This window comes from Geospiza fortis, unplaced genomic scaffold, assembly GCF_000277835.1.
Source record: "Geospiza fortis unplaced genomic scaffold, GeoFor_1.0 scaffold29, whole genome shotgun sequence".
NCBI classification, from domain to species: Eukaryota; Metazoa; Chordata; class Aves; order Passeriformes; family Thraupidae; genus Geospiza; species Geospiza fortis.
Genome location: NW_005054349.1, coordinates 509,541 through 536,100, shown reverse-complemented (window position 1 = coordinate 536,100; position 26,560 = coordinate 509,541). Strand labels below are relative to the sequence as shown.

Below are 26,560 nucleotides of genomic sequence, written 5' to 3'. Positions count from 1 at the left end.
CACCCAGGAGCATCCGCGCCTCAGCCCAAAGCCTCCAGCACCGACTGCTTCGGGTCTCTTGTAAGCGAGAAGAGGAAAAAGGATCCAGAAAACCCCTGCAACTGGACAGCCCCTGCTGGAGTCTAACAGGTGTTTGCTGGGATTTGAATGGGGAGGGGACGGGTGGGAAGAAAAGTTAACTGCAGAAATCGGGGCTAGGAGAGATGCGATGATCTTGCACCAAGTGGATGTGCCATGGCTGCACGCAGATAGCGCATCTGGAGAAGCTTGGAGGGATGTCTTGCAAGTGATCTGCGTGATCTCCGTAGAAACGCTCACCTCTGCCTGCAAACTTTCCCCTGCTAGAAGTTGGGAAGAATAAAAAAGCGCCAGAAAGTCGAAAGGGGAAGATCCCAGAGGACGGAATCTCGAGCTAAACTGTTGCGTGCCGTGCCGGGGCTCTGGTGCTCGCCCCGCCGGTGTGTCCCGGGCCACCGTGCCGAGCGGCGGTGGGTGCCTCGGCCGGGCTGCCCGGCAGCGTCCCCGGCCTTCCTGAGCCCGCCGGGCAGCCGGGGCGGTGGCGGCCATGGCCGCAGCCATCGCCAGCTCCCTGATCCGCCAGAAGAGACAAGCCAGGGAGCGGGAGAAGTCCAATGCCTGTAAGTGTGTCAACAGCCCCAGCAAGAGCAAGGGAAGCTGCGACAAGAACAAGTTGAATGTGTTTTCCAGGGTCAAACTCTTTGGCTCCAAGAAAAGGCGAAGAAGGCGACCAGGTTGGCAAGGGTTATGTCTTTGGGGGGTTGGTTGGTTTGATGCAGTGGAAACTGGGACGTGTGTCAGGTGTGGGGAAAGGGGGAAAGGCATTTCAGGGCTCGTACAATGGGTGTGCAGGACGTGGGTACCCCATGGCAGTCCTTTCCCCTGTCATGTTCATCTGGTTTCTTTGGATAGCACGCAATGCTGTGTCTCACCTGCACACCTGTGTGCAGCCAGGTACCCGTAAGTCAACTGTCTGTCCCTCTGTTACACACATGCAAACGCATGGGTGTATTCACGGGGGGGATGCTAGCAGGGAAGTTCCCACACACGCATCTCTCTCTTTATTATATATTAAATAACTTCATGGTCTGGAGATATGGTTTTGGTGTCCTGCTTCACAGAATACCTGTGCCATGCTTTATCTGCTGATTGCAGACAAGGCTTTGTGCTTTTGCTGGCACCTTCCAGAGTTTTGCTTCAGCACCCTGTGCCTTTCTAGGAATGCCATACCTGCAGCTGCCCTGTGGACACGAGGCTCTCTGGGTCACAGGTGCAAAAGGTCAGGCGTGAAGCCTGGGTCCCTGATCTGAGTGGATTGTTTTGTACGTGGGAGGAGCAAAACCCTCTGGCAATGCTGCCGTGGCTTTGCTGTGCTGGAGCACTGATGCTTGTGCCACTCCACCTGCCTGCCTTGCTCACAGTTTGCCAGCCGCTTTGGGATGGATTATGGCTAAAGAGCCGGAGTGAGGGTTGGAATAATTTCTGGTCAGAAAAGTTGGTAGATAAGAGTTGTGTGTCCATCAGGACTCTTATCAAAGTTGCTAATAAGATTTAATACACATATGCAAACTGTGGTAAGCTTTTGCCTTCAGCCCCTGCTAAAATGAAGTGCAGTAGCAGAGCCCCAGTGCCTTTGGTTACAAAGACAAGGAGTCTTATCCAGACTCAGAGTGCTGGAAATGACACACCCCATCTTCAGTGTTTGTCTCTGAAAAGAACGAGATGTTGTGGAGCGAGCTGCAGGGCTGCCTGAGCTCCTGACAAACGGAACTGTGTGAATGACTACAATGCAGATGTCATTGGGATTCAGTGGGCGTAGACCTTTTTTGCAATTACTCCTGATGCTTTAGCCAGATATCTTGAATGACACACTTGACAGCATATCCTGCTGTTGTGTACTTTTTGGTCTAGAATGATATGAAGCCGCGTGAGATATCTCACTTTCTAGCTGTGAATGTGAGGATGGTTATGGAAAAAAAAGTCTATGCAAACTATGCGTTGTTTTGATCTTTCTTTTCTAGCTGATGAGGTAATTACCTCAGCCCTTATGGTAATATTTATTTTGCAGTTCCACACATTGCTGGATTTCAGGGTTTCCCCTCTCCATTTTCCATATGTTCATTGAGCAGTTTATCTCTTTGGATGCTCTGTACTCTCTGGAGCAGAGAGGAATGGGGGTTTGTTTATTAGAACTGCAGCAGTTCCTGTGCTAAATGTTTGCTGCTATATATTTAGGCTCTCAACTGTCACTGTGGCTCTTATTAATGCTATTGTAATAGTCTTCTTTTTCCTCTCCATCTAAGAACTCACACCTTTTTAAAAGACTGAATGTACTCTTTGCCAGCTCATTTTTAATCTTAAATGAGATAGAGCTGGGCTCCTGGGGCCAAGCAGTGCTGCTGGAATCTGTATTCACTGGAAGTAGATTTTACTGTGCTGCTCACGTTGTAATCGAAAGTGGCATTTAATCATTTTGGCAATAGATTTCATAGACATAAATTTGATCTCAGCCTAAATGAAAAGTGATGCAAAGCTGGTAGCCCTGCTTTTGTTTTGGGTCGTTTTCTTACCTCAGCCTTGTGAAGGAACCTGAAGATTTGTTTTTCACGTCCTGCTTGCTTGGAGTGGCACATCAGGATTTCCCACGTTAATCTCACTGTTGTTTCTTTGCAGAGCCTCAGCTTAAAGGTATAGTAACAAAGCTCTACAGCAGGCAAGGATACCACTTGCAGTTGCAAGCAGATGGAACAATTGATGGAACAAAAGAGGAAGACAGTAGTTATAGTAAGTGACACGAGAATAAGTGGTGTGTTTGTGGATTGTGGTGTCTCCCTTCCCTGCAGGTCCCCTCAGAGCTGCTGTCCTGGGCTGGCAGAGTGAATGGCAGCAGCACTAACGCCGTGCTGGCAGCACAGAGTCCTCCAGGCTTACTGGGTCTGAGAGAAATACAGATAGAAATCACTTACAGAAATAATGAACCAGAGGAGGTAATGATGACACATGTGACAAACAAAGCAAATGTTATCTCCATGGTAATCCAGAGAAGTTCATTGCTGTCCTTTGGATTTTATTAGATTTTTTTTTCAGCAGGGAAAATTTGCTCGCCTACTCAGAGCCTGAAATAGAATAACGCTATCTCCACTCTCACACAGGGGCTCATTCAAACAGCGCTGTGGTATTTCACAAACTGGGACTTCAGCAGCGCTTTCAACTTCACATTTCCTTATTATTATTATTATTTGTTACTGCTTATAAATTGTACCATCAACTGTCAACCAGCTTTCCCTCAGGTTTTCTGTGAAAAAGCTCTGGACAGTTTTACTTGCTGGTTTTGACTGGGCTTTTTTACAACTTTGTGGATTAATAGAAAATGGGAGAAGATGACTAGAGCATTGATTTGGTGTGTGAAAAATGCTTAAGGATCTCACACAGCTAGACAAAAATATTTCAAGACGGGTAAAATAAGGGAATGTCGGAAACCATGCCCTGCAGAAAGTGTACGAAGGTGCAGGTGGCCAAGCCAAGACTGGCAGAGCTCAGAGAAATGTTTATGTTCATAAATCCAGCTGTGGCCTGCTGCCTCTTCTGTGCAGCTTCATTTCTCTGTCAGCTTGTACTGCACAGAGACCTTGGCAAAGATCATCTTTCCCTTAGGCATTGCTTAGCTGTTCATTAGGAGGATATCCTTATCCTTATATCCTTATTTAAAACAATGCAAATGTAGTAGGGAGAGAGTAGGATGCAAATTGCTTTGGATTATTTTGTGCTGACACCAGCTGATCACAATAGGAAGCAATTAATTTTGCTGTCCCTTCTTTGCCACCCCTTCTATCATTTCTGTCCACATGAGGGGCGTCCCCTAGAAGTGAGGTAGCCCCTCCATCCTGCTGCGCCTCTGGGGACTTGCAGGGATGCTCTCCGTGCCTCTGCTGTGGGTCCTGGCAGGGATCACAGCTGGGGACAGGTCACTCACCGCCCCAGGAGCCAGAGCTGAGCGTGCTGCTGCTCAGGGACAGGGCACTAACAGCTGCTGCTGAGAGGGACAGTCCCATTTTTGGTGCAGTGCCAGCGCCGCTGCCCTTGGAGGCAGCAGCTGGGGCAGGATGTGTGGTTGTGCTGGCACAGGGCAGAGTGGGCACTGCTCCTACAGGGCCAGTTCCCCACAGCCCCTTCCCAAATTCCAGCAGTCTGTGCCACAGCCACTGCTCATCCCACTGGGGTGTGAACCAGCTTCCAGTGTTCCTCAGCCTCGTCCTGCCTCGAAACTGAGCCTGGACGTGTCTGCCAGGGAAATGTGTCCCAGTGCTGGGAGCAGCACCTGAGCACCCACCCGTGGCTCAGGTGTCACAGCACCCACCCATGGCTCACGTGCCAGAGCACCCACCCATGGCTCAGGTGCCAACCTGCTTGGGCAGAAGGGCTCAGCCTTGGCTCTGCCACTGGCCAGCAAAGCTCAGCCAGGAATTCCTCATACAGCCCATCCCAGTGGCCCATGGCACCTCTGTCCCTGCTGCTCCAGCCCGGTGGCACCTCTGTCCCTGCTGGCCCATCTCTGTGGCCCATGGCACCTCTGTCCCTGCTGACCCAGCTGGGTGGCACCTCTGTCCCTGCTGACCCAGCTGGGTGGCACCTCTGTCCCTGCTGGCCCATCTCTGCCCTCTCCTCAGCTCTTGCTGACAGGTCGGCAGCACTGTTTGCAGTGGAGCCCGTACTCAGACCCTCGTGCTGAAAAACTCCAACACCTGCCCTACCTGTAAACGTGCCGTTAAAAATCACCTTCCAAAAGAGACCTGCAGGTTCTGCCTGGGTGCTGAGGTTTAAATCCTCCTCTCCAGCCTACTCAGAGATCAGCTGCTGCTTTTTGGGGCTGAACTGCAAAGGACTCATGTTCATGGGGATATTTTCTCCCTCCAATAAACTCAAGCATTTGATAGAATGAATGAAAAATCCTTTTCCCTTACTGAAAATCTAAGTTTCTTTTGCCAAAAGCTGTGCAGAACTGGAGGATTTTCTCTGAGGGAAGGGAAAGTGATGGGTGTTGAGTTCGAGCTGGAGGCGAGTGTGAGGAGGGTCTGCATGCGTGGTTTGTGTCTGCACAAACAGTGTCTGTACACTCGTGGCTATGAAAGAGGAAGAAAACCACAGATTTTATGATGCCCTGCATTTATTTGTTAGTTCTGGATATTCCACCTTTCCTGCCATGCTTGACCATTGCAGGAACTGCAGTGCTCTAAGGTGCCCTGACTCAATGTGCTCTTGGCATCCCCAAACACAGAATTTAGGATCTATGTTAAATGCTGTCAAGCTGAAATATTTTTTTTACTGAAGTATGACCATTTGGGGGTTCTCAGGCTGGAAAAAAATTATAATGGATCATAATTCTTAGCCATAATTTTGAAAATAATAAAAATATTTCAAATTCATAATTTGGTTTTAAATTGGCTTTGGACAGTGACCATAAATATCAAACTTCAGCCTGAAGCAGACCAGAGTTTTTCAGCCAAGTAATAAATCCCTGGAAATGGGAAGTAGTTTGGCATCACTTTATCCTATCTATGCATTTCTGCCACAGAGTGGAAGGAGATGCTTTGGGTTATGATAATTTTTTTAACTCCCCTTTATTTTTAATCCTACATATTGAACACAGAATACTGTATTCAACTCATTATTTCTTATGTTCAATTTTAACATATCCATGAATCCAAGCTATGGCAGAGCTTTGCTTTTTTCCTTTTTTTTCTTTGCCACTTTGCAAACCGGAATCTTCATTTTTTGAAGAGTTGTTTCTGTGCTTATAAATACTGCCACTATTAGCATGTGTACAAGCAGAAATGCAAGCAGAACATTCAAAGCAGCTCAATTTTGAAAGCACAGATTTAGGGGTTGATCTAAAGAATATGCTGCCCTTTCATTTCATTTTGAAGTTATTTAACTCTGTTTTTTCAAACCCATTCTCCTCTAAAAAAGAGGAAAAATCAAACCCCAATGAGTTATAAGTGGAAACATTTTGAGATGCTAATGATGGTTTTCAACTTTTCTGAATTTCATCTTCTTCCTTCCTTTTGGTCAAAATGTTTACTGACTTTGAAAACAAGTTTTGATTGTCTTGAAAAATTTTTTGTTTGTTTGCTTCTGGATTCCTTCTTGCATTTAATGGTGCAAGAAAAGCACCCTAACAAAACCCAAACAGTGCTCAAGTGCACTCGGCGGAGCCTGGGCTCTGCTCACCAGGCAGGTAAGTTCTGTTCGCTCTCAGCAATTCCCATCTCCAGAAGAGGGAGAGGCGCTGATCCCTCAGATCATTCCTGAGCTCTTGGTGGCAGTTGCTGTCCAAGGACTTGGTGGTACAAGTATTGCTCTGTAGCACCCACAGACATTAATATGTGCATGAATAGAGATTTTTACCTGGTTCTGGTAATTCTGGTTTCATTTTCTGTCTGATCTGCGTACTCCAAAGGATTAATTTTCCTCTCCATCTCCTTTCTCTCCTAGCTTTGTTTAACCTCATACCTGTGGGTTTACGAGTGGTGGCGATTCAGGGGGTTCAAACAAAATTATATCTGGCAATGAACAGTGAAGGATACCTATATACATCAGTAAGTAAACGTTTTTAATTCTGTTCTCTGTGGAATTGTGGTAAATTAATAACTTACTGTTGCAAGGGATCTGCTAATAACTTATTAAAACCAATACAACCTATAAATGTGAGTTTGGAGCAGAGTCAGTGTGGTGGTGATAGTCTGCTTCTGGTTCATGAATCTTTTCCATCAGGAGCACCTAGGGATGTATGGAATCACACTGTGGTGCCTTTGAATAATCTTGAAGTGTGAAATATAACAAACCCCACAACCCCAAACAGAAAGGATCCTCTCTCTTGCTCCCTGTGGAGTGACTGGGCTGGTCAGAGTGGGCGCTGAGGGGAAGGGACAACTTGGTGTGTCCCCCACGTGCCTCAGCATGCTTTGTGTCTTCCTATAGGATCTGCTCTAAGGAAAAGGAGTTAGAGACAGTAATTATATTTTTTTGTTTGGCCAGGATTTTCAAATAGAAATTTTATGGCTTCAGGTAGGTGAGTGAGTAAAGAACAGCTTTATTAGTAGTTTTGATGAAGAATGTCCGTTAATAATTTTCTGTGACGTTTCTCACGAGAGCAGACAGTGTTTTTATTTAAAAAAAAATTAAATAGACCACTTTTCAATTAAAAACATTTAGCTGAACTATCTTCAGGAGTTTTAATTATACAGATTTAATAGATTTTTCCCAAGGAGGAAAATAGAGGAAAATGTATTCTATTATCTACTAGAAATTATTCTCTTCTATAAAAGATTCCCTTAATCCTGATAAAAATTAAGCAAACTTATTCAAATCTCTCATTTATTTTGCAATCCTGACAGCTGGGAGCAGGGGCAGCTTTGCATATTTTTTCTTTTTCTGCCAGAGCAGGAGCAGCTCAGGCCTGGCAGTGCAGGGACAAAGGAACATTCCAGAGAGCGCTGGGTTTGTGCTCTCAGTGCAGAAATCTCTGCTTTCTGCTGGTGGTTGTGCTTTCCTGCAGAAACCACCTTTGTCTGGGCAAGGGAGGTGGGCAGGGATTTACCCTGCAGTGCAGTCCCTGCTCTCTGACACACAGCCCTGAGCCCACAGGCACCTCGGAGACGATGAGCATCACTTCCAGTTCCCCTGCTGGGAGAAGGGGCACAATGTGGCCCTGATTTCCATTAAGCGCAACTTTTAGCTTGATATGCATCTTAGGCAGAGCTCTGAGATTCACTTTGGTTGTAATCTTCATTCTTTGCATTGATTAAGGGTAGTTCTTCATATGATTATGTTCCCTTGAATTGTGTCTTCCTTGAATCCTTTAATATCTTTGAATTCCATAGTTTATGTCATTGCAAACTTAACTGGTGACATCTCTCTGTTTCCCCCTTAGTGGAAATATAAATTACAGTGGTCATTTTTGTTTCCTTATTAGACAACTATATTTTCTTACATTTATTTTTTAATCTTCTTGAACTTGATGGGTTTGGCAAGGCTTTAAACAGAATTCTATTGTGTCGTTTCCCAAATTCATACTCTTAAATCCTCTTCACAAAGACAGGTGGCCACTTAATTTTGATCTACTTTTCTTAGGGAAATTGTCACCCAAGTTCTCAATAATCCTGGGTTTATCCCCTGCTGCCTTCTGGTTTGGTTGTTCTGTTCTTTGCAATAATCACAAGAAACTCCCAGGGGGAAAAAGCAGCTCTTGTCCCTGTCAATGAGCCCAGGGAATGGACAAGGGCTGGTGAGGAGCATCTGCCCCTGCTTCAGGCTGCCAGAAATCCAGTTCCAGCACTATTTTTCAAGTGTTTCTAGCATTTCTTTGGCTGATAATGGTCCTTTCAGCAAGGGATGCAGTCTGACAGTCTGATGCATGGGAAATGAACTCTGTATTTTGGGCTGTATTCTTGGTTGATATAAATGAGTCCCAGGAGAGCTCAGCTGATTTATACCAGCTGAACACTCACCTGTTCAAGGAAGGCCACCAGGGAGCCTGGGGAACAGATCAGCTCAAGTAAGTGACATCCATCTACACATCCTGAGGGTTTCAAAGCCCCTGCAGGGATGTGTTCCTGAATGGGATTTGTCAGGAGTAGACAGATGGCAACATGGGATTGATCAAGTGCAAAAGCCCCACAAAACACCGTCAAGTTCCTGAAGCAGGAGAACAGGGGAAATAGAAGGACACTTCAATTGTAGATAGCTATAGCAGATAGTTGCACCATTTCCAGAGCAGAGAGAAATTAAATTAGCATTGGTGAAGCAGTTTAATGAGGAGAGAGATCATTGTGGTCTCTGCATGATCACCTGGTCTGGGTTGTGTTGTGAGCCTTGTGTCTGTGCAGAGGGCAGCCAGGTGTCTGCCCTGCCTCAGAGGCAGCCTGCAGTTTGCCTCAGCCCCGTGACTGTGCTGGGGAAGGAGGTGAATCTTCTGCACAGGGGGATCAGTGGTGTGTCATAAATCTGCAGAGAACAGATAACTGGAGTTGGCTGCCAGAGTTTATGGATAGTTTGCAGCATCTGTCAGTTAGAGCAAAAGTAGGATCTGTAGGGTAATGATAAAAGCTCCTCAGGGACAAGGCAGCAATTCAGCTCAGCAAAAGAAAGATAAACTGTGAAACCCAATATGCAGTTCTCTACATGTGTTGTAGGGCACATGGAAGTCCTGGCCTGCAGGGAAGGGAGGTGACCGTGTCACATGTCCAGATCACAGAATCCCCATCTGAAATGGCTTCTCTCCTGCAGCCAGTGTCCTCCAAAGACCATGGCTGTTGTGTGACTGCTCCTCCCAAGCTGAACCCACCCTGGGAGTTTTATTTGGAGGGACCTTGTTAGGAGGTATTTGGAGGCACAGCTCCTGGTGCTTGAGCATCCACTCCCCGTGCAAACACAGCGTTTGATTCATCCCTCTCGCACCAGCGTGGTGCTGCTGCAAGATGACTGAAACGGTGTTCTGGCCTGCTGTCTTACATAACCACACCATGAATCATTTTGTGGTTTAGGGTGGCTTTTATTTCATCTTCTTTTTCTTTCTATGAACGACCACATCTTTCACATGACCGCCATGTACGCCCCACTTGAGTTTTTCTGGTTTCATATGCTGTGAATTTGTGTGTTGTTTGCTTGTCCTGAGCATTGGAAGGCTCTGTTTGGCAGACAGGCAGTGCTGGAGCTGCTGCTCTCTCATGAAGGGGTGGTGGTGTGGCAGAGGAGGCTCCCAGCGATGCGGAGCAGCAGTGGGTGAGGCTCCTCCAGGGAAGGCGGGTGGAGGTGCAGGGAATTGGGTGTTCTGCAGAGGCTGAAACAGCCCAAAATACTCGGAGTTTAAAAACAGCCTGTGAACCTCCAGCCATGCATTTTCCATGAGCCATCATGATAGTTTTTCAAACCATGTAGTGACTGTCAGTGAAATGCATATTTTTCCTACAGAACATTTCAACACAGGTGATTTTGTGCTTGTTTCTGCTGGGTACATTTTCAGAAACAGTATCATTAAATATGTGCTGCTCATTGCACAGTTCTGGCCAGTCTCAGAGCAGTGCACCTCAGCTTGGGAAGAGGGTTCATTTCCCCTCTTGTCTTGCTCTGGGTTCCTGTGTTTTACCAAAGCATTGCATTTCCCAGTGTCATGGGCAGTTCCTCACAGCTTCTCCCAGGCTGGAGGGAGCCCTTACCTAAGGGAGTCCTGTGCCCTGGCCACATGTGACAGGGACCAGCCTGCCCGTGCCTCATCCAGCCCTCCAGCCTAGCTGTGGGCAGTTCAGGGCACTCAGCTGCTAGGATGAGGTATTTGTGCCTTTGTTGACTATTCTGGGATGAGTGCTTTGGATTTAATATTGCTGCTGGACGTGGCTTCCTTTTGCATCTCTCGTCCGATGTTGCTTGGTGCAGAGCTAGCTGGGGTTTAGGGAGCACTTGGGTATAAAACCCTGGGCAGAGCTGTGTGTACAATTTACCCTGAGAGAGCATTCAGCTAACACTGTCCTCTGCATGTAAAGTAAACTGTCATATCTACCTTTGGTACCTGCACTGAAAGTAAATATTGTGTGAAGCGTGCACGTTGATGATAGCCAAGAGAACTGAAAGGTGATTAAATTCTCAGAGTGATTCAAAAATTGGTTTTGGTGAGTTGGCGAGAAGAGAAGTTGGTGCATATTTTAATACTGAGCAGTGCAGTGGAGACCTGGTGTAGCTAATGGGAATGGCTGGGGCATTTATAATGAATTACTGGCAAAGAGCATTTTTCCACCTCAGGGAAATAGCACAAACCAAGACATAGGGGAAATAATCAAAAGCTTCATCTGGTTAAATTTGCATGTCAGTATAAATCATATTTTACCAGGAATGCAGAGTACACCTGAATGCAGTTGATTCTCTCCAGTGCCAGGGTGTGAGGTGCAGATCCATGTTTTCCTGTTCCTGGCTGCCCCTTGCCCTGTGCTGGGCAGGAGCTCAGCACACTCACAGCTCAGGGGGTGCTCTGTCCCTGCTGTGCTGCCAGCCCTGCCTGCTGCTCTGCCCCACAGCGCACGGAGCGGGCACGGGGCACAGGAGGCTGCCCTGAGGAGGTGCCAGGCACTGCAGGAGCAGCTGAGCTGATGGATGCTCTCTGAGCCCCAGCCGGCCTCCTGCTGCTGCTGCCTGCACAGGGGGAGTCTGCTGGGTCTCCCTGGGGCACCACAGGCTGCTGGTGCTCCTGCCCAGCCTCAGCCTTCACGCAGGGTGTGTGCCTGGCAGGTTTTGGGGTGGGTGTGAGCTGAACTGCCTGCAGTGCAGCTGGAGTGCTGCTCACAGACGTGTCCCAGCTGCTGAAGAGACCTGCAGCTCCTGGCTGAGCTCCCCCAGCCTGTCTGGCCCTGCTCTGAGGTGTGGGACCCTCCTGGGGAGGCAGAGGTTCCCTGCAGCAGGAGGAGAGCTCTGCTGGTGTCAGTGATGTGGGCTTGGAGGGATGGTGCTGTTCCTTCAGGTGCTTGTCCCTGTGGCAGCAGTGTGAGCCCAGATTTCTGGGGACAGACTGCCTGTCTGCAGCAGGGAAGTGCAGATGGCATAATCCTCCCACGGGAGAATTATTAGGAGATTGAGCAAGCTGCAGGTCTTGAAGCTGTTATGCTGCTTTTCTGTACAAGCCATCCCGCAGGCACCTGAAAGCGCCGAGGTGCTGCTGTGCCTCAGCCCTGGCTGCAGGTGCTGGAGCTGAGGGTCCCTGAGGAGCCCGGGCACGGCAGGGCTGCTCCAGGGCTGTGCTCTGCCCTCATCCTGGCACACCTGGGCAACGCCTCCCCAGCAGAAAGCCCATTGCACTCCTCACTGGGGTCACAGTAACACAAATCTGCCTTGGTGACAAAAAAAAAGCCTTGGCAGAATTTGGAGTTGGACTCAAGTCTGAGAGCTTCGCACCTTGGATCACACTGATCGCTTTGAACAAGGGGTTTTGGCCCTGGACCAGCAACAAGGAATCCTGAGTGCCAGGGCTCCCGGGCTACTCCCAGCTCCTCACTGGCACACTGCAAAGCAGGTTGGCAGGCAGAGTGGTGAGCAGATAAGGGCTGGAGCTGCAGAGTGCAAGGAGAGCACTGCCAGCTCCTGGATCCACTGGATTCGTGTGCTCAGATCACCAAAGGACAGCTCACCTTGCTGGGATTCAGCAGAGCCAAGGAGCAAAGTGCTGCCTTTCTCTCCCCAGCGTGGTGTAGGTGCTACACCTCAGGACCAGCAGCAGAGGTACCTGTGGGTGTAGAGGTCCATGCACACCAGGCACGTGAGCCTGCTTCTTGTAGAGCTGGGCTCAGTTCACTGGGAAAATATGTATGCTAGTATTTGTGTGGATTTTTGAGGTGTTGATTATTTTTCCTGATCTGTGTCTTCAAGTTCAGCAGCAAGATCACATGCCAAACTGACTTTGTTTCTTTAGAATGTGACTTAATTAAAAGAAAATACCACTATGAAACCGTGGTTTCTTTCCTGCACCTGCCTTTCCTTCTAAAAAGCTGTCTGCCTGCTCTGGGAAGCCCAGAAGGGCTTCCCCTCCCTCTGGTGCTGCAGGCTGAGCTAATGAGCAGCTCTTGTCACAGTGACTCAGCAGAGCCCCTGCCTGGAGCTGCCGCTGGCTCAGCCTGTGTGAGGGTGAGCATCTAACCAGGGTGCAGCAGTCAGACCGGCTCCCAGGGCTCCCCAAACCAACAGGAGTGGGCTGGCACTGGAAAACAAACTCAGAACTAGAGTAGGAGCTAGCCCAGGATGGCGCTGCAGTGGCAGGCTCATCATGTTTGTTAAACTCACAGAAGTGTTCTCCACACAGCTCGATGTTAGCTGGGAGCTGCTGGCCATGGGCTCCCATCATCTGTGGGGCTTCCAGCTCCAGGGAGGTCAATTCTTGGAAGGAAAATGCTGTGAAGTACGATGGCGTTCTGTTTGGCTTGGAAGCACCTGCAGTGCCCACCCAGCAGGCGGAGAGGGAGGCAGGATCCCTTTGCTGCTCTCCCAGGGGCACCTGCAGTTTTCCAGGGAGCTGAGAACAGGCTGCCCTGGCTGCTCAGGGCTGCTGCTGCATCCTGCTGCTGGTGGGGTTGGGGGCTGCTTCTCAGGAGGCAGTTCTGCTCCCGTGAGAAATGCCCCAGAGTGTTCAGCCTGGTCACAGGTGCATGGGAAAGCGGTGAGGGTGGAGCAGGTGAGAATGGCTGCAGGAAAAGCTGTCTGAGGAGGTGGAGGTGTGCCTGCTCCTGGGAGTGCCTGTGCTGCAGGACAGCACTCGGAGCTCTGGCTGGTCAGCAGTGCCAGGACAAACAAAATTCAGCAGTTCCTGTGCTCAAAGTAGGTAAAGGGCAGCCCAGCTCCCCAGAATTGCTGTCCATCAATGCAGGCTGTCACCAGCAACTGATCTGCCGTGTGGGGGTATTGGGAGCAGATTTATTAAACACTTCTTTGTGTCTTTTATCTTTGTGCTGCCCTGCAGTTACAGCAGTGCTAAGAGGAGCTGAATTCACTTCTGTTCTACTTGGCAGCCTCCAGAGAAATGTTTATTGCTCCTGGCCGTTTACATCCTTTAGCAAGCCTACTAAAAGCATCTTTTCCTTGCAGAACTTTTATTGCAAGGGATGAGGTGCAAAAACTGAGAACCCAGCTCGACTATAAAAGTTCACATTGTCAGCCAAAAGGCTTCTTTTGAGAAGAGTACTGAGAAATACTGATGGGGAGTCAGTGGGGGAGGAAAAGGAGTCCTTAAGCCCAAGATCCAGAGTTCTGTGGTTGCTTTTGAGAACTGCAGCACAACTGGAGGAGGTTTCCAAAGGAAATTCTGTCGCTTCAGTCCCAGTCTGAATGCCATCCTCTTGGCAGGACTCCTGTGTGCTGGAAGCAGAGCCCCCTGTATGAGTCCTGGAAAGCAGGAGAAACCTTCTGTGTGGCAGGGAAGCTACTCAGGAGCAAAGGAAATAGAAAAGTTGTCATATTTACCTTTTGCCCTTGAAGCCTTGGTGTCAGAAACTAACTTTTTCATAAGGTAGTTCTTGGGGTTAGACCTGTTGGGCTCCTGGATAGGAAATATAAAAAGGGTCTGGGAAAGGAAAAAGTCTCTTGAATAAGAATGGTATTAAGAGACTTGCATTTCTGTACCGAACTGCTTTCATTAGGCAATCTAGGATTGACAAAGGAATCCGAAATTACAAATGGATTAGGGAGTCTTTGGGTATTATGCCTATATAGTAGCTTTTACCAGTGAATGGGATGGTCTGAATAGTTGAACTGATAAAGCCTTTCATATTTTACATTCTGCTGATGCTACAGGTGCCATCACATTGTTTTTCATTTTTGTAATTCTACCCAAACAGCTCTGCATATTGAGCAGTATGGTTCTTCTAAAATGGAATCCGCTGGGGAGCTAAGCAAAACAGGCATGATAATTGGTGAAGTGCAGTTCTGTTTATTTAAAGCCTCAGGAGGTGTCTAAAAATCAGAGAGCTGGGTTCAGAATCACAGCACAAGATGCTGTCTGCTTTATCAAGCAGTCTCCCCCTCTCCTTACTCTGATTAGTTTGAATGCACAGAAATAAGGGATCAATTTAGACCCTCCATCCTCATCCCCAGAGCATTTTCAGATGTTAAAAAATCCTGTCATGAGATAGCAGTGTTCTTCTTGAGCCCAGCTATTGGTGGGACGTTGAGCTGACTGTGAGTGGGCAAACCTCTGAAGATTTGTGAGCACGTTTCCTCAAATGGCAGCTCCAGAAGTTACTGTTTTAACAAAATGGGTTTCGGGAGCTGCAAAGAGTGGGCTGCTCCTCACCCTGCCAGTGCTCATGTCCTCCAGCTAAACTGGAATACAGTATTTTTAAAGTGAGCATATCTGGTACATGAATTAGAAGCAGAGTTTCATAAATACAAAGGTTTCAGCTCAGGTTTCAGGCAAAAGTTCCCATCAATTCTCATTCTGTTCTCGTTGCTTCACACCAGTGTGCTCAGAGCTAGCAGAGCGTCTGCTGCCAGCTGAGCCATATTGACACTGACAGAAGGCACAGTAAGCTCAGAGTAAATAAGTGAATGATCTGAAACAGAACAAAAACCATAAGAAATTTTAATAAGTGAAATAGACACAGTTTGAAGTGCAGATCTCTTCCCTTCACCTGATAAACTAAGAGTTTAATGGGCTTGATATTGCAAATCCTTTCTCATGTAAGTAATTCTTACTCATGCAGTTTCTTTGACCAGCAGCCAGAGGGAGAATTAATTTATCTGAGTAAAATTTTCAGGATCTGGACAAGACAGTAATTGATTTACAATATGAGATTTCTATGTCATTAAAAAATGAACAGAACGTTTGGGAGGCCTGTGAAACTTAATGACTAAAAAAGTGCCTGGAGCCAGGCTCCAAGGCCTGGAGCAGGCAGGGCAGCAGAGTCCTGGTGCCCACAGGGGTGGTTCTGTCATGGGCCAGCCCTGAGCCCCTGGCTTGGAGCCTTCTCTGGCTGCAGGCAGGAGCTGGACTGATGTGGAACAGCGCAGCAGAGCCAGCTGTGGTTGTGTTCACACATAATGCCCCCTCAAACGCCTTGTGCTGCTGGCATCCCCTTGGAGCTGCACTTTTTGGTGGCTCTGAGGGATCCCTGCTGCTGCAGGGGGGTCAGAGGCTGCAGCAGGGCTCAGCCAGGCCCGGCTCAGCCAGGCTCAGCTCTGCAGCCGGGCTCGGCTCAGGCAGGCTCGGCTCAGCCAGGCCCAGCTCAGCCAGGCCCAGCTCAGGCAGGCTCAGCACACCTGGGCCACGGGCAGGGGCTGTGCCAGCACCACTCAGCAGCTCTGAGAGCCTTGGCTTCAGCGGAAGCTCTCGTGGCCTCTGTGTGGAGCCCAGGTTTGATGTGTGCTCGAGACAGAGACCTGGGGCTCGCACCACGGGCAGCAGAGTGCAGCACAGACTTCCTTGGGCTTCTTCTTGGGGAAATTATTGCAGCTGTGGGAGGAAAGGCCTGGAAGAGCTTTATGCAGATTGTTGATTTCTACCACATTAGTTAATTGTTTCCCAAATTGGCATTTCTAATCTGTGAGATGCCAGAAAACACCTGTACTAAGTGATGCACTAACTGTTTATATTTCCTTTAATTATACTTGTAGGAACAGTGCCAGAAGGGCAAGCATTTACTATAAATAACCTGGAGCTCTCAAAACTAAACAAAATCTTTTCTTCACAAAACTATGTCCAGCAGCCATAGCAGGGAGAGAGCACTCCTCACCATGAGGCACTGGTGATTTCTCTTGCTGAGCAGCCCTGCTCTGAAGCAGAGAAAGGCCCTGTTTGTGCACCAGCTCTACACCAAGCCCTCCAGGGCTGTCTTTAGGGGCCTTACAGCCATTTCCCCATGAAGAACCCTGAGGATCTGCAATTTCCAGCTGAGAGGGAGGCAGTCTTGATCTGCCAGTGGCTTGGGAATATCTGCACTAAGGAAACCAACCTCCTTTTGTGCTCTTAGGGGAGAAGATGAGTACAGTCATCCTGGCTTGGCCATGAATCATCTGATGAAGCTTCATTTGCTACCCAAAGCAAACCCTCTGCACTTGCAGCCCTTCATTTTGTTATCACAGCACTGACAGTAAAAGAAGACAAGTTTCTTTTTCCTCTGACAGTCTTCTAAACAACAGTTGCTTCTCTTCTGAAACAACTGGAGTTAATGTGGGTACTTGTGATAGCTGTGGCCTTTCCTTTTTGATACAGCAATTATTCAATCTGTAGGGTTTTTACTGACTCAAGCAACCTTGGTAAAATTAAGTTGTCATTAGGCTGAAGCCTCTGGAGCCATCTGCTACTGTTCGGCCAACTCCAAACATCTCTACTCTTACTCAAAACAAGTGTTGGGTAACCTAGAAGGGGAAATTCCCTGTGCCTTGCAGGTGCTCAGGCTGTCTCCCCACATCACCTCATCCCCGTGGTACCTGCAGCAGGGTCACGCACGTTAACAAGAGAAGAGTTTGATCTCTGATGTGTTGGCATCTTTGACTCTCTGGTAGAGAGTCTGGTGGGGTTTTGCAGGTCCTGTAGCTCTTAACCCAAAATCTAAGCACTTTGTAAGTAAAGCCTACTATGAAAATTGTAGTTCCCATATAAATGCTGAGGGTTTCTGTTCAGGACATGTTCCTCCTTCAGCCCTTCTTGCTTCACCCCTGCCCCAGTGCTGTTTTCCAGCTGGATGTGAGCACAGGAGTGTTCCAGCAGCTCAGGGAGCCTCAGCCATCCTGAGCATCATTCTGGTGGTGTCTGACACCTGGGCAGTCCTGAGGACACCTGGGCAGTCCTGGGGACAGCAGCAAAGTCAGGCTGAGCTGGTGAGCAGGTGTCCCCTGAGCAGGTGACATGTCTGGGCCTGCAGCAGGCAGCAGAAGCACAGACTGAGGGGGACCAAGGGCAGAATTCAGGTTTCCCATGAGATGGGGTGAGTTTTCTTTCCTCCTGGCTGTGGCAGGCTCAGTAAGGAATGAATTTGCTGAGGAGCAGCAGTGCATTTTCCCAAAATCCCTGCACTGTGCGAGGCTGGCACAGACAGTGTCCCCCAGCCCTGTGTGTCCCTGTCCTGTCCTGCTGCTCAGGGCTCCCACTGGGGCACAGCTCAGCCCCTGGGGAGCCCAGCTCTCCCAGCTGGCACTGGCAGCTCCTTGGGTCCCTGTCCCAGCCCAGGGAGCTGCCAGAGCTCGAGGCAGAGCCCAGAGAGTGAAGAGAGCTTCCTCAGCTGGAACACCCAGGAACCCACTCCCACCCCGAGGTGCTTTGTGGGCTGGTGCTTTTCTGGGCTGGGCATTGATTCCCCACACAGCTTTTATTTGGGTCAGAGACTAAAATAATCCATCTGCTGTCACTGCCCAGTCACCAACAAAAGGCGTCTGTCTGCTGAGTGCCCTTTCCTGAGATGGTAAAAGACAATCTCACTTAAGGTAGGGCAGGCTTTATTAACAGAAACTCTTATATTGATGAATAAGAAAAGATTAGCTGAGAAAGAATTCTGACCTGCACAGCCTTATCTTTTAGTCTCTTTTCTCCTTGATATTTTCTGCTCCAAGAGTAAAAACTTTAATATAAGCCCTACATTTTTGCATGCATGCATATTCAGGGTTGTAAATGAAAGGAGGTTGACAGTTTTGCATTTAGTAACTTCACACCCACACACCTCCTTTCTTTCTGATGCTGACACTTCAGCCTTTGAAGCAGCTCCCAGGAGCAGTCCCTGGTGCAGAGAAGTGAGATCTGAGGAGGGAACCTGGCTCTGCTGCTGTTTGCACATGGCACCTGGAAGGGGCTTTGAAGAAGGGCCCTTTCCTAAAGGAGCAGCTCAGAAATGGTTCCTCATTAGCTCAGGAGGAAGCCTGAAGCCACTTGAAAGGAGAGACTAAGTGTGTCAAGTTGTCTGAGGTCTTGTTAAGCCTGGGGAGAGCAGGTGGAGCCCTGCAGGTGAGCTGGGCAGGACACTGGCCCGGCTCAGGGGCTGCACATCCCAGGGGCTCCTCCTGGCCCTTGGACTTCCCTTGGACACCCCTGGGTTTCTGGAGGCACTCTGCCGTGCCAGCAGTGGGGCTGGGTGACCTTTGGGTCCACCCAAACCCTTCCCTGGCAGGGCAAAAGTCCCCAGCCTGGGCAGAGCTCCCCAAACTGGGCAGAGTTCCCCAAGCAGGGCAGAGGTCCCCAAGCAGGGCAGAGGTCCCCAAGCAGGGCAGAGGTCCCCAAGCAGGGCAGAGGTCCCCAAGCAGGGCAGAGGTCCCCAAGCAGGGCAGAGGTCCCCAAGCAGGGCAGAGGTCCCCAAGCAGGGCAGAGGTCCCCAAGCAGGGCAGAGGTCCCCAAGCAGGGCAGAGGTCCCCAAGCAGGGCAGAGGTCCCCAAGCAGGGCAGAGGTCCCCAAGCAGGGCAGAGGTCCCCAAGCAGGGCAGAGGTCCCCAAGCAGGGCAGAGGTCCCCAAGCAGGGCAGAGGTCCCCAAGCAGGGCAGAGGTCCCCAAGCAGGGCAGAGGTCCCCAAGCAGGGCAGAGTTCCCCAGACAGGGCAGTGTTCCTGCCCCCCAAGCAGGGCAGAGTTCCCCAAGCAGGGCAGAGTTCCCCAGTCAGGGCAGAGCTCCCCAGTCAAGGCAGAGCTCCTGCCCCCCAGACAGGCTGCCTGCCCTGCCTGGGGGGCACCAGAGGCTGCACTTGGTGTTCCCCAGCTTCCCTCAGTGCTTGCATTTCAGGTACACTTTGTTGGTCCTTACTGCAGCTGACTTCTCATTTCCCTTCTGCTTGTCACTTCCCCTCTTTTAACATCCGCTCTTGTCAGTATTTTATTTATTCTATTTCTCCTTCTCCCCCCTCCCTAGAATTTATTCCATCACTCTCTTTGCCAGCAGAAAGGACAGATTTACCTCCCTCAGCCCCTACCTCCTGTTCCCAGCATCCCTCCAAGCCTGCTGGAGCCAGTGGCAAGTGTGTGGCTATAAAAGGAACAAAACAAATTCCACATTTTGGAACAAAAGGAGTGGGTTTAAAACCTGTTTCTTCTCCCACTTGCTTCAGAGGAGACCCTGGCTTGGAAGGGCTTTTCTTTTCCAAACACTCTGCTCGAAATAGGCATTTGTTATAAAAAAAGCAATTTTCAATCTGAAGTGGGGGTGGTGGGCATACATATTCAACTCAACTCATATCCATTTTGGGTAATTTAAAATTTCCATAAGTAGGAAGTCTGTGTAGTTTAAGCCCCAGTGATCCTTAGCCACTCACAGCAGAGCACATGGGTACATGAGCTCTGTTTAAATTAGCAGCAGTGTGTTTGCCTCTGGGAAATAACAGTCCCAGGTAAAAGGATGTGCTTGGATTGCCTTTGCAAAGCCTTTGGATGAACTGCTTAGGAATGTGATCATCTCTGCCAACCAGGAGCTGTATCATTTAAGCACTGTGGTTTTTATTTGAAAGCCAGCTTGTTAAAAAATATGTGAAAGTGGGCAAAAAGTGTGCTGCTTGCTAGGGAGGGTGTGCAAGCTCTGAGTCTGACTGGGGTGGGACACTTGGCTTTTGTTATTCGCTTCAAGGGGCCAAAAATGGAGTCATGGAAAAATCCACTGATAAAAATAAGGCTGGAAACCAAGCAGAGAATTACTAAAGGGGAAAGTCAGAGAGAGAGAATGAATTAATAAAGAACAGAAATAGGAAAGAAAGCAAGCAGGATAATATAAAATATGATAGAGCAAGACAGATCAGACAGCCATCCATCACATCTGAGTGGATTATTCTTAATTAAGTACACATGGGAAAAGTATTAATTTTTTTTTTCATGTAGAAAATTACTCAGAAAGAGAAGTGTTGGGAAAGCATTAATGAATGGTGAGAAAGATATTTGTGCTGGAGGCTGACCCCCTGACATAGAGTTGTGCATGGCTGAGCCAGGTGAATGCAGACATTGCTAATGAGGATTCAGCTGGGCTGCATTTTCTGTCTTCTTTCTTCATCATCTTAGAACATGCAATAATTTCCCTCTGAGGAAATAAATATTCTCCAAAACTGTATATTTTCTCCCTGTGCACATGTGTCTTTTTCCTTCTGGTCTGGAATACAGTTTTGCACAGGAAATTTTAAACCATCTTTTATACCAATCTGTGTCAGCAAAACCATTGCACAGTTTTCTCCCACCCAAAGAAAAACCCCTTGCAAATCCTTTATCTGACTTGCAGTAATGAATTCCTTTGTTTACCTGAAGCTGAGTGGCTCGTTTTGAGTGAGAGTTCTCCTTTCCAGCGCACCCCCTGGGGGTCGAGGTCAGTGGCAGAATCCTCTGCAGCTGCGTGGCAGAGCCAAGAGGGAGGGTTTGAGCCCTGTGGGGTTTTGTGGGGTCATGTTTGACCCCTCTGTGGCTTTGCTGCTCTCATCCTCTGCTGTCTCTGGGAGCTGCTGGTGCAGATGATTTTCCCCACAGTTCATCCTGCTTCATTTCTTCTTCCTGCCAAGCTTAACAAAGACCTTCCCTGAAGTTTCTAACTTCACCTCAGCTGCAGAAGTGACAGCAGGTATTTTGGGGGTGTTTTGTGGGGAAATGCACACCTTTCAAATTTGTTTCAGCTTGAAGATGATTTGAAGGTGCCTGTTAAAATTGTCCTGAAATTTTTTGACATAGAGAAGAAAAGCATTAGCATGAGGGCAAAATATCTGAGATTGTCAAGTGGTGTGAAATATGGGAGTAGAGGGTTAGCAAGAGGCTGTTGCCTCCAGCCTAAATTAAGTACTCAGTCAGACCTTCCCCATGAGCAGTCACACTTGATGGAAATGACCCATTTATAACAGTTTTACCAAGGGCTAGCTCATGACAGCTGAGCATTTGGGCCTCTTTGGTGATTTTTGTCTCAACATTTGCTGTTTGTGATAAAAACAGTTCTAAAGCCTTAAGGAAAGTTCCTGTTATTTTTCTCTGTTGGGAAGGAGCAGCCACAGAGCCAGGCCAGCTCGTGGTGCCCCAGGGTGTCCAGGACCAGCTTGTCCTGGCCGGAGCTTGCCCTGGAGGAACTCCGTGTCTGTTTGTCCAGAGCTCTGCACAGCCTGGGCTGGGGAGGGCAGAGGGGATGGAAGGAGGGCTGGGGATGAGCCCCAGGCTGTGGGAGCAGCCAGAGCCGCCCTGTGCTGCATCCCTGGGCCGGCACAGCCAGCCCCTCTGCAGCTCTGTGCTGCTGCCAGCGTGGGTGGCAGCTCCCTGCTCCTTGGCTGGCCGCACAAGTGATGTTCCTGGAGAAGGAATGGTGATTTCAGAGCCCAGAGTGCTCCTGTCTGCCTTTGCTCTGACCTATTGAGCTGTACCAGTCTAGCCCTGAGAGCAGGGATGACAGAGATACTAGACTCAATGGGAAGTTTTAAGGGCATTTTGGTCAGATTGTTTTTATGAGATTTTAAAATACTTTTCATCTCTCTACTGGAATTACTTTTCCATATCAGCAGATGAGTTTACCTGAAACTGCTTTTTGTACCCGGAGCTGATTTTCCGAGTCACCGTTGCCCAGGATGTGAGTTGTCCCAACTCTGTCCTTATCTCCCTTTCAGGAAATGGTGTGGAACCTGCAGCATCTTATCAGAGGCTCCATTTTGTTAGAGCAGCAGTTGCTTTTGTGCCTTCTCAGAATTGGGGTCCAAGTACTGGGATTAAGTGGAAACATTGCATTAGCATTTCTCAGCGGGATGTGAGCGCTTAGGGATGCTCAGCCTTCACCACATGCCTACAGCCTTGCTGGGACACACGTTTGGGGTTGGCACTGGTGGATGTTGCACCAGCCCAGCTAAAGAAGGTGGTAATTTAATAATGCAGATTTGCTTGTTGAAATGAGGCAACATTATTTCTCTGTGCATTTCGTCCAACTCCTGTTTGCTGCTGATTGAGTTCTGCAGTTCGTTTTCAGCCCTGTGTGCTCTGTGGGAACCATTCCCACTCAGACCTTTACCTGAGCTTTCTGTTTCTCCCAGGCACTCCCAAGAAGGAGCAAAATGCATTTCCCCTGCAGGAAGAATGTAGCGAGGTTGTTGAACCAGAGCCAGCAGCCTTGTCATGGCTTGGTGGTTCCTCGGCTCAGGTTTGTTTGAGGTTTCACCTGCCTGACAACTGAGTTTTGCTCTAGATGTGGCTTCCTGCCTGTGCTGTGCAGCTAGGGGTAACCTTACCTGCGTTTTCCAGGTGGGAGAAGGGAATGCAGCTGGAGGAAGGTCCCTGCAGCGTGGGCAGCCAGCCTGGGGTGATCAGGGCTGCCCACAAGTGAGTGTTTCACTGGGGTGGCAGAGCAAGGGGGCACTGAGCAGGGTCTGGGAAGCTTGTGCTCTCGAAACAAGGGGCATTTTGGTTGTTTCAGCTGCAGCCTGCCAACCAGGTAGTTTTAGGCCCTGCTTGTGGCAGGCAGATGTTCTGCAGTGTGTGTCATGGACACGTTGCTGTCAGGCTCCCCCTGAGCAGGGGAAGCAGCGTGTGGAGTGAGAGCAGCTTCCCTCCCTTCTGCAGTTTCACAGGAAGGATATCTCAGTGCTGCTGGCTGATTCATTGTGCTTGTTCCCAGAAAGCCACCTGGATGGTGGCACTTCTCCTCCAGTCTCATCTGAGCCACTGCACACAATCAATTCCTGTCAGTCTGTGGTCCATCTGTGCTTAGAGCTCTCAGACCCCTGGATATTGATAACACGTGCCTGATCTTGCAGGGTAATAAATGAGCCATTAATGCGAGGCCATAACAAAATCAGCTTGCCAGATCTCACTTCTGACCAAATTACCTTAGTCCTGAGCACCCAGGGAGTACATCCAGCCCTGAATTTGGTGCAGCCTGGGGCTGGGGCTGGGTGGATGCTCAGCATGGGGAGGCTGGGTGAGGGGAGGGGGTGTCAGCCCTGCTCTGCAGCCTGGGGTGGGATGCCCAGCAGGGAGAGGGCAGGGTGATGCTGGAGGAGGAGCCTGGCTGGGGCACAGGGAGGCATCCCAAGCGTGTTGGGTTCCCCCCCTGCTCTGCTTTTGCCAAGCACCCTTGGAAACCGAGTGGTCCACTTAGCTCTAAGTCATTCTTTATTAAAAACAACATATGCTTATCCAGCACTTCCTTTTCTGTCTCACTGCTTTTGAATATGTTGTTGTGGTTACAGTAACCAGTCATGCACTTTTCTGAGCCATTAACTGGTAAAAGCATTTTCTTTTTTCCATCAAGAAGTGATAAGGGCTAAGTTACAACCTCCTTCAAAGTGCTTTCCTGTGAGGAAGGTTCTCCTGTGACTCAGACAAAGCCTGTGCTCTTCGAGGTCAGCCTCTTCAGCAGTTACTCTGGGAATCTGTCCTTGTTTACCCTGGTGACAGCCAGAAGTGGCTGCAGCTCTGCACCCTGAGCCCTTGGGCACAGCTTGCAACCTTCTGGGTGGGACCAGGAGAAGGCATGGCTGGGGCAGAGCTCGTCTGGGAAGCTGCTGTGCAGGTTAAAATTCTGCTTTTTCTTACCAAGATTAATTTTTTCAAAGAAAAACTTGATAAAGCTCTGGAGATCTTCTTTACAATTGAGTTACAATAGTTACTGCAAATCTCCCACTTGACTATAAAATCTGCTCTGCTCTTAATTGGGAAATGTGCTCTAACTGCATAAGGGGCAACCTCTCAAACTTGCTGAGATCTGGAAGGCATCAGGAGAAGTCATTAAATGAGACAGATGTTTTCTGTCTGCCAGTCAGCCCAAGGACAGTGGTGAGGCCCTTGAATGGGGTTATGAGACACTGAGCAGTGCATTTCCCTGCTCACAGCTCCCAGCCCTGGGGCTCAGGGGGTCACTGCCATCACTGCTGGCAAGATTGGCTCTGCAGATGAGTCAGCAGAAGGACATGGGGACTCGCCAGGTTCTCCATGGCTGCAATTGCATGTGAAGTCAAAAGGCAGTGAAATAAAAAGGGAACTTTTGGGCAGATTCTTGGTAACAATACCTGTTCCTGAGTCCTTATAGCTTCGAGGGTCACTAAAAATGCTGATACTTTGCCTTCCCAGTCATAAAAATAAAAATGATCTTTGCCCTACAAAAGGCCAGGCAGTAAAGCAGATGGAATCAAGAAGTATTACAGCTCAGCGTTAGCCAGAAGGAACAGCTGAGACTAATCAGCTTTCATTTAAAAGTATAGCATTCCCACTAAGCTCTTGTTGCTGCTGGCTTTATATCCTTACTCCTATTAATCACTGCTATTATGAATTTGAATGGATGACAGCTCTAAGATCTTTGGGGAACCAGGATCAGGGATGCTCTGGATGAGGTGCTGTATGGAGACATCTGCAAAGCAAGGCTGTTCATCCATAAGGATAAACAAAGACTTCAGGAAAATGGGTTTCAGGAGAGAAAGCTGGGAGATAGATGGGTGTATCCAGAAGAAAAGCTTCAAGTTTTGATTTCTAAAATTTCTGAGAAGAGTCTATGAAAATACTACTATTAAGGCTAAAAAAACCCCATTTCAAAATGGCAATTTCAGTCTTTTGTTGTAAAATAGCCTAAATGTAGCATTTTAAGAGTATCAGGAGATGATTTCTAATATTTTGCGTTGTGAAAAATCCAGGATTTTGGTGTGCTTCACACCGATTTGAAATAAGAACAGGTTCTGTAGTCCTGGTGTTTCCCATGGGACTAGATTTGTTTTTATTGGCTGTAGCTTACCAGGATGCAGGAAGAGGTGAGTGAGTTTTGGAGAGAAGCCTGAGGAGGCTCAGGGCAGGCTGTGCCCAGCTGGGGGCACGGCAGGGCCAGCCCTGTGCTGCTGAGGGCAGCCCTGGGACACAGCAGGACGGGGAAGGGCTGCCCCGAGCCCTGGCACTGTGTGCAGGACAGGCTGGAGTCTGATAGTGCCTCATAACCGTCCCTGCTCAGCCCTGCGCAGTGCAGCTCTGGGCAGCAATAACGCTGGGCTTTGTCCACAGCAGGCAGCAGAGATAAGGAGGGGTCATTACAGAACATGCACATGATGGAGAGATGATAACGTGCTTGAAAAAGGCAATTGGTGACTTGGTGGCCACTGCAGGCCTGAATGAAAGATGGGGAAGATACTGGAACAAGACATTGTCCTGCACACCAAAGGACTGCACGTTATAAATTTAATTAAGATAATCTACCTTATTTTAAAGGAATTGATTAAATTCCTGAGATAGACAGAAATTTATATTTTGTGCAGTTACTGTATTGATCTCCTGCCCAACCCATTAGTGGTGACAGTGAGGAGTAGGAACTCCTAAGGCTGTACAGAAAGTTGTACTGGATATTTCACTTTCAGAGCCCGTGGAAAGATCTTGCCCGAAAATTCAGAGAGGGTCCTTTTTTTTTGAGCAGTCCTATTCCTTTCAAAAGGACATTCTTGAAATCCATTGTAAATTCTTGCTTTTGGTCAGCAGTCATAGAATATTTCTGTCTTTCCCTGGTCTTACTGAAATCTGAAATAGAGAAATACTTAACTGAGTTTGTAGGGAAGTTTGTGAATGTGATTAATGGAAAATCTGGAAAAAGTGATTTCTGGAAAAGTGAAAGAGATTCACTGGATCACTGGAAAGTGATTACTGGAAAATCTAGATAGATCTCGTCTCTTCTAGGAAGCAGCCAGTAAAAGAAAAAGAAAAAGAAAAGAAAAAAGTAAAAGAACTCAAACGACAAATAAAGGTTCTTAAGTTTTGAAAGAGGAGAACTTAAAAGAGCAGTATCATTTGTCCCCAATCTTTCCTATGCTGAAGAAGAGATGAAAAAGAAAAGTTTTCCTTTTATTTTCCAAATATAATAATACAATAAAAATAGGTCATGCCACTTAGTCTGAAACAGGCAGGCCATGGTTTCAAAAAAAATCAGTGCTTCTAATTTGTGTATTTCTTGTGGGTTTTATCACTCAACACCCACATTACCTAATTATATACACCTCAAATCAAAACTGAAGAATAGCTTGCTTATTAAAATCTGTCAGTGCTGTTAGGAAACATGTCAGTGCCACACATTTTGTTTCTGGCTTGCCTCGTCAGCCCTGCCAGCCCAGCCCCTGCTTGCCCCTTGTCAGGCTGGGG

The 26,560-nt window shown here is 48.4% G+C and overlaps 1 protein-coding gene across 3 annotated transcripts in view; it reads left to right on the top strand.

The window, feature by feature from the left end:
* The window catches only part of FGF13 (fibroblast growth factor 13), an 86,191-nt gene that overhangs the window by 40,923 nt on the left and 18,708 nt on the right, over window positions 1-26,560 (top strand). For 2 of the 3 annotated variants that reach the window (XM_031058802.1, XM_031058803.1), the window contains exons 2-3: window positions 2,692-2,802; window positions 6,511-6,614. In XM_031058802.1, the coding sequence (XP_030914662.1) occupies window positions 2,692-2,802; window positions 6,511-6,614 (215 nt within the window). Of the gene's footprint in view, window positions 1-508; window positions 753-2,691; window positions 2,803-6,510; window positions 6,615-26,560 lie in introns of those variants that run through there. The other variant, XM_005423273.2, reaches the window with a different exon arrangement.